This window comes from Populus trichocarpa, chromosome 11 (assembly GCF_000002775.5).
Source record: "Populus trichocarpa isolate Nisqually-1 chromosome 11, P.trichocarpa_v4.1, whole genome shotgun sequence".
Lineage (NCBI taxonomy): Eukaryota > Viridiplantae > Streptophyta > Magnoliopsida > Malpighiales > Salicaceae > Populus > Populus trichocarpa.
Window position 1 is genome coordinate 945,719 of NC_037295.2, and position 8,213 is coordinate 953,931.

The 8,213-nt window shown below is 32.7% G+C and overlaps 1 protein-coding gene across 2 annotated transcripts; it reads right to left on the bottom strand.

Moving 5' to 3' along the window:
* Positions 1-294: 294 nt before the first annotated feature.
* Positions 295-7,473, bottom strand: LOC7484540 (F-box/LRR-repeat protein At5g63520). 2 transcript variants are annotated; one of them, XR_002976871.2, is made up of 11 exons: positions 7,035-7,473; positions 6,822-6,932; positions 6,501-6,593; positions 6,281-6,403; positions 4,795-4,899; positions 4,679-4,718; positions 3,786-3,944; positions 2,592-2,779; positions 1,863-1,972; positions 1,199-1,709; positions 295-423 (listed from the first exon to the last, which is right to left on the bottom strand). XR_002976871.2 is itself a non-coding variant. In XM_024581684.2 (10 exons), exons 1-10 carry the CDS (start codon positions 7,242-7,244, stop codon positions 1,259-1,261), a joined length of 1,590 nt encoding a protein of 529 aa, XP_024437452.2. In that variant the 5' UTR covers positions 7,245-7,472; the 3' UTR covers positions 1,067-1,258. The 2 variants fall into 2 exon arrangements, 1 of the variants encoding a protein (XP_024437452.2); XM_024581684.2 differs by lacking the exon at positions 295-423 and having other exon boundaries at positions 1,067-1,709; positions 7,035-7,472.
* Positions 7,474-8,213: the final 740 nt, after the last annotated feature.

Genomic DNA, 8,213 nt, shown 5'->3' on the forward strand with positions numbered 1-8,213 from the left:
ATAAATAGCAATATAACTTGTGCTTTGTTGTATGTCAATAAAAAAAAATATAATGTTTATTCAATGTAAAAAAAAATAACAAACTAAAATATCTCTAATGAATCTTACAAAAACTATTTTATCACATGAAAAATATTATTATGCTATGAAGCAAAGCTTTTAAAATAAAAAATAAAAAAGTTAAATAATATTTTACTGTAATAATCTACAGTAAACTATCTATTACTGCAGTGAAAAACTAATACGCTATATATTTTTGTTAAATAATAAAAGCCTAGCATATATACACAAACTTGCATTTCCTGTGATCAAATTTTACCTTGCAAACCGAGTGAAGTGGATTAGGCTGACGAAGAACATCCCAAGACTGCAGCCTATCCACTCAGACAACAAGTTATTTAGTGCTTCAAAACTCCAAATGACCTGAAAATGCAATATCAAAACAAACTGTACTAAGTAAACCACCATATAATATTATGTTTTGATAAGCAAATCAATCTTATATCCAGTATGAAAATGCAGTGAGGGAAAGTATAGAAGGAATGTATTCAAAATCAGAAGCCTCTTTCCTAGCTTAGATCAAATTGTGACCTTCTATGCTAATGCTGCAACTATAAACTGAAACTTACTCTGGTGACATGAATCCAAATTTGCCCGCAGGGCTTGTTAGCAATTAAGTACTTCCAGATTTAACTTTGTCAATCCAAAATTAGGACTATGCGCATTAATCAACTTCCGTGAACATATAGGAATATGTTGCCTGCTTAAACTTTTGCTGATTAGACATCATGGTGGCTTCTTATAGACACTGTATGCTCATGGATATTTCAAGGCCTCTGGCTGAGTCTAAGGTAACTTCTACCCTAGCCGGACAAGGCTGTGGAATATCCTTCCCTAATAGTAAAACTGCATTGTGTTCATTAGACTTTGATTACAATAATTATGTCTGTGACTCCGCTGCTAGAGATGACAAAATCTCGCAATTCTGTCAATATGGTACTAAAGTATTTCATTTAAATTTTATATTATCCTTCTGTAAATATATATGATATAGCTAAGTCTAGTATGATCCATAAATAGTACTATGTTATGAGCAGAAAATGTTATAAGAATTCTGAGAACTGCGGTACTAAAGTGGTATATTTCTCCTACAAACTACAGGATTTCACCCCAACAACATAAAAACAACAAGTCCTACCGATAGTAGAGAGAGTCGACAGTACTTCTGAGAATCCATCACGAAGAAGATGGACAAACTCTAATGCTTTAGAGGTGCTGGAGTATAAGACACCAACACATATATAGTGCTATATACATGTAGACAGCAACACGAAGTCTTTTCTTCTTGGTCTTCATGATCATCTGCGTTCAACATTGTAAAGCCACGTCCGACTTCGCCATAGCAAAATATTCCTGCCATTGGGATTCCTGGAAAGTTATCCAAGAATGGTGAGCTATCCACATTGCTGTGTCCAAAGAATGATTCACCACGGCCCCAACAAGAGAAAACCAAACCTCCAACTACTTCCTTACTACCAACACCACCTGCATGAAGCTGGCTGCTACTCCAATCTAGTTTCAAGTTTCTGAAATTCTTGGAGACATTACTAGTTGCAGATAATGCGGCCTTTGAATCTGAATGGTAGAAATGAAAATAGTCTCCAGAACCGATGCCATCTCCACTAACAAAAAGGTGCTCTCCATCTCCTCTGTTGAAAAGCAATCCATGTCTCAATAAGAAGAGAATCTTTGAAAATATAATTAAAACCAAGCTAAGAAAAAAGTCTCAAGTGCTTGGCGAACTTTCTGTAAAAAATACAATGCCGACATATATAAATACTGGTGAAAGTTCAGCATCTCACCCCTTAACTTCATGGAAAGCCAGGGATCTCAACAGTTTTGGATTCTCTGACCCAATAACGCATTGTCTTTGTTTTGAAACCCCAATGAACAGTTCAGTTTTGTTCACCAACTGTCATATATTGAAAAAAATTAATAGCAGAAAACTTCATTCATGGAACTTTAAAGCCTAGAGACAAATTATAACTAATAGCTGAAAATTTAACTCATACACATATTCTATCTCTTAAATGTAAGCTTAAGAGCTCTAATGTGAGATTTCAGATTATAGGTTTGTAGTTATCAAGGAATTCTTCTATGGCATACTCTAGGGATCGATGGCGAAAGTATCTCGTATCGATTCATACAAGTCTATTTTAAAGGCATATGAGTGGTAAAAGGGTTAGTATTTTAAATATTTTGGTAGAAATTGCTTGAACTTAAAAGGGATAGGAGTATTTGGATCTTAGAAGAGATGATATAGGTCTCCTGGTGTATGATCTTCTTCACTTACGTAAAATCACTCTATCGAAGTACGAATACATGGACCTTTTTTTATAAGGTTTAAGCATCATATATAAATGAGAAAGTAATCACATTTTCAACCATATAATTTAACAAATATAACTCGATAATGTCACTAAACAAGATATTGCGGACACAACTATGCAAACGGTCTCAGGGATTTTCCAGTAACATCAAAGCAGAAGCAAACACTACAAACAACTAGCTAAATCATCATAAGGGAATACCTCATTGTTGATGTCATCTATAATCCTTTGACCTCCAAGAATCTCTTGCTCTCCTTCTCTTCTAGCTTTAAGGCATGTAGTAAGATCTGTCTCAGGTTGAATCTCTTTGACAGAAACTACCTTGTACCTTGGACCTATTGTAGAAACACCACTTGATAATGCAGAATGGAACTGGATTTCCCCTACATCTGCTCATTAAGCCAAAGCATCAGAGGTATATATGATGAGATAACATGTCATATGTATGATTTGTGTGTCATCCTTGCACAGGGACAATCAGTGGCAAAGTAAAAAACTTTTGTCAGTGGGAGCAAAGTCTATAGATGAACACATATGGACAGAAACAAAAGATAACATATATTTTATGATGGCATTTGAACAAGAATGCTACTAGCTCTATCTATTAAACATCTACTTAATCATCATTTATTTCCATAATTCTATTCATATTTATTTAATAACAAATTCATATTCGAGGCAATCATTCCAGATTGAAAACATGTTTTTTGTCTTTTATTTCATTAAGTTGCATCTTGTTTTCGATCCTATAAATCTAGTTTCGTATATACTAGTATCGATATATTAAAACATAGAAAAAGTGTAGTGGACTGGAGTATTTAGTGTCTGTATTTTATTATTCTACCATAACTATTATTTTTCTTTGTTTTGCTGGATATTCATCCTCTAGATGGCCAGCTTAATAAATTTTCTCAATATTCATAAAAACAAAAAGGATAAATAATCAAAATTGGGATTTAAAATCAAATTTGTAATGGTCAAACAGGAGCAAGATTAAGATAAAAATGCATTCTGAATTTATAACTTTTTAAAATAAATTATTTAGAAACGAATGAAAAAAAGAAGAATTTAAGGATAATTAGCTTAAAAATAAACATAAAAGAGATATGTAAGAAAGCAATAAAACAATATACGACCGCATATGAAAACTCAAGAATGTATAGTCATTAATTAAAAAAAAATACTTTTTTTTTCATTTTACACCTATGAAAATATTTTGAGGCCAGTGTAAGCAAGTGCCCCCACTGCCCACGTACTGGCCTTGCCCTATGAACCATGTCAAAAACATTTATTGTTCTAATCTTATCACAATTGCTTGAAGGGATGTTTTATCTCTCCATTTTTAGTTGTCAAAAGAGAATGAAACAGTAAGAACATGGATGAATAAACAGATACCAGAAGCTCTGTGTCGATCCCTTGCAAATACAAGAACAACTGCATCAGAAATATATTCATTGCCGCTCCCATGTACATTTCTTGACTCTATGCCACTTTTGTACAGGAATTGGGCTCTCTCATCACCCGCAATGAAAGTTTCCCTCGACATGGCATGATCTGTAACATACAATATATAGCATCAACTTCAAGAACCTAGCTAGTGTTGTAAATCTGGATCAAGAATTGCAAAATCTGTATCAAGGAGTATAAGTGACTTCTTCAGTTATCAACTAAATAGATATGTTTTTGGAATTTTTTTTTTATCTTAGTATTGAACTTATCCTGACATATCAACACGGTGACTTGTTGATCAAGAGCTTAACCTAAACCGAGCTTTTTATTGAACCGAAATATATATTACTTTGGTCAAATCTATGTTACTTGGCCCAGTTAATTTCAAGAAATTTATTTGTTATTTGTTTAAAATAATATCTTTTTATTTTTTTTATTTTTTATTTAAAACAATACATATTTAAGATAAATCTGAATTGAGTAAACTCATTACTCAAGTCTTGAGCCAAGCCAGACTCCATATCAGGTAACCATGCGTTTTAGGAATCGGGTTTATAATGGTTGGAAGAAAGGAAATCAAGAAAATATAGCTTGTAAAAGCACAAAAATGGTGGTGTGAGGATCAAATTCAGAAAAAGAATTATAAGAAAATGGACTAAGATTTTCAATAATTGCATTAGTATAGTTGTTGCCTTCTCTCAGCAGTCCGAAAAGTTAAATTTTAGCTCTCTTTGCTGCCTATATATATTTTATGTGGGCAGGACGAGCCTCGATGTATTTTCCTTCGAACAAAATCAAACAAAAGTAAATTCAAAGATCGCTTGTCTAGAAAAACTCACCCAACTTTTCCATGACAGGTTTTTGCTCGGCCTTTTCACCCTACAGAGGAACAAAATTCACATCTTATGATCTTAGCAAGAAACTCATACAAGGATGACAACAGGCATTAACTTACTCCAAACATTATAACGAGAGCCGGTGAAGTGGAACCAGAAACATATGCTGCGTAATTTCTAATATCCATCACAAACTTATCAACCAATGCCATTCGACTAGCTGCCTGATGTCACCATGTCAACAAAAACACTCAAGATCAGTATCAAAAGTGGCAAATGGGTGGCTATGAGTTACGAAATGTTTAGCATTTTCATAACCTATTTATTTTTATTTTTTTGAAGAATATACCTTTAATGTTATAATCCACTTTATCCTATCCTATGTATCTTCCAATAAATATTAATCTATTTAAATTTTTTTATATTTGTAATTTTTATAATTGTGACATATATGAATTGTAATAATAATCCATAAATCTATAAAATAATAGTAAATCCATGATCACTGTTAACATGTAATTTGTCTAATTTGATACACTATATATGATAATCATATGGCATTTTATCCTATTTGGCTTTTTTTAGGGCAATACAATATTGTTGAGTCATTATTAGTTGCTGTCAAATAAAATTGAGAGTTGTTGAGATTCAAAACTATATTTAGAAAAATAATATATGCATATGAAACATAGGAGTAAAGACTTTACATTTTATATTAATGGCTAATATTTTCTTCTTTCACACACATTTTCAAATAAAAAATATATATTATTAATTAAAGATACATAATTAATTGAATCACTCAATTATTAGTTTCAAAAACACATTAAACTACTCAATTATATGCTTGAGTCTCAAGAGACAAAATACATTGGACAGTTGGCAGATTAGAGTGACAACCTACACAAATGAAACTTGCACAATTGAAAAAAAAAAATTAATTAAAGATTGACAAAAATTAAAAGAATTGATTGCTAGAATTTCATCAAGAGAGCTTCAAAACAATACAGCTAGCACGCTACAATGGTGTTGAAGTCAAATCAACCCGACACCATGAATAATATTGTACATAAAAGTTATTATATAATAACTTTAGATAACAACTTTTAGAAAAACAAAACGGATGATTTCCTATGCTATATCAGAATTCAGTATCATGGTTCTATCAACATAAAAAAAATATAAATAAATTTTCTCTTTTCTCTTTTTTTATCTTATTCACCCAAAGAATCATGGTATTTACTTTCAATTAACAAATAATCATGGTATTTAAAAAAAAAAATAGACCTAAGTTTTGATCAAATTATATGAAAAACTCTCAAATAATTTTTTAAAACCAAGTTCAAGCTAGGTTTCGTATCAATACGCTAAATCAAACCGGGTTTAAAATTATAGTATATATCAAGTATAATGAATATGTCAGCACAGATAGCATCTCTGACACTAAAAGATTCTAATTGTAGGGCATGATTATCTCTCCATTAATTTCCTTTTTTCCAAACCATACAAAGTAGACTGACTTTTGTGGCTCTCCGTGATGCCATTTGAGAAGGAGCAAACAGGCTCTCTGAAATATCATTTTCTAAATAATGCAAAATTTCTGACCTTTCTTGGCCGTAACAGCGGGATAGCTTCAACTTGGAGTCCCGGTAAGAATCCCACAGTCAGCAGGACACCAAAGCCTGAATTTTTTGATGCAGCATCAGCCCAAAAATCTTCTAACATAACCTGCATGCAAATTTGTTGATTAATACCAAGCCAAGAATTCATAAAACCTTTCATCTTTCTTAAGAACAAGAGAAGAAAAAATGTTAAAAGCGGTGACCTCTTGATGTTCATCAGTAACAGCGTCTCTTCCTATGATTCCATTTGCACAAGACACAATAATTGGAGTTTTTGAACCAAGTTTCGCTGCTAACTGCAACATATACAAAGAATTAGATTAACAGAAAAAAGGAAGAAGTGGAAGTAGAAGAAGGTCAAAAGGAGTTAAAACTAAGAAGAATAAAAAAGAGACATCAAAATATTATTAACTTGTGTTATTTTGTAGCTCGAGTAAACATTAACCCCTCTTCCAAGGGCTTTAGGATCGATTTTTTCCTTCGTAACAAGAAATAAAAAAGCAAAGTTTACTGATAAATCTTACAAAATTGAGGGTTTCACTCAAATCAACACCACTCCCAATAACATTTGCAATGGCAAACTGGGGTCTGATTGGCTCGGAGAGAACCTTATTCACAACCTCTTGTGATGCAACCTGTTTGATCATCATGAAAACACACTCAAAGTCAATTCAAGTTAGAGACTTACCATAAAATATAATGGCATTTGTAGGTTTTCTTTCGAAGGCCCAACAAACCTTCTGGTCTGGGTTGAGAGAAAAGGCAGAAGCAAGCTTTGGTTTGGAGAGGATTTGATTGCAAGTTTGGTTCCATGATTTGCAAACACAAGCAGCTGATGCAAAGGATGAAGCTGGTGTTCTCTTCAGAATGTTTTGAACAAGGTCTTCGTTTATTGACGCAAAGCCTGTCAATATTGGCGTTCTTGCTTCTTTAGGTTTCTTCTCCATTATTGATAGATATCAGTAATAGTGCAACTAATGCTTAACCTCAACGTGAGGGGTGCCAATATATGGAGAGCTCAACAGGAAGTCAATTGCTAACAGTGAAGTCTCCAGCCAATAATCAACTTGGAAGGGACTGGAGGGATCAGCAAAGCGCGTATGTAAGGGCACCCCATCAGCATTCACATTATTTTTTTTAGGGTTGACTCTTTTTTTTTTTTATGATGTGTAAAGGTGTGTTTGTTCTTACGAATAAAAGCATGAATTTCATGATCTTACTGCAGTGCATCACTAACCGAATGCGGTGCAGGCGGAAAAACAGATATATTAAATCATAGGGTAGAGGCGGCCTCAGCTGCGAAGCTAAAACAACTTCATTTTTTTTCTTTTCAAGCAAGCTTGAATATCTTTAAAATTATTTAACTATATATTTACTCTATATACACATTTATATATATATTCTAGATCGTGTGTATAATATAATGACATTACATGCGATAAATATTCATTTTTTAAAGCAATTAAGAGTTATTATATACGCCTTAAAATATTGAAATTATATAAAAAAAATACATTTAAATATATAAGAAATATTTCATATATCATAATATTAATTAATTGATATCGAAACTTAATTCTCGTATGAATCAAAAACCTAAAATGGCTTCCAAAACAACTTTGAATTCTTGTACATCGATCAAAGGGAGACTTGAACGATGGTCTCCAAGTGTATTATTTGTTTGAAACGTGAGCAGTACTTGGGCCTCAGATTCAATAATGGACATTATTGATCAGGGACCGACCAAAATAGACCGTTGACATCCTGTAAGAGTAGAAAAGTCGTTCGCAATAATGGTGGAGACATATAATTCAGGAAAGAGAGAGGTCTGATTCTCTCAATACATAAGATCACAAATAGTTGTGGAGGAGGATTTGGACTTCGAATTAATTGAGGAAAAAGAAGGGAAGAGCATG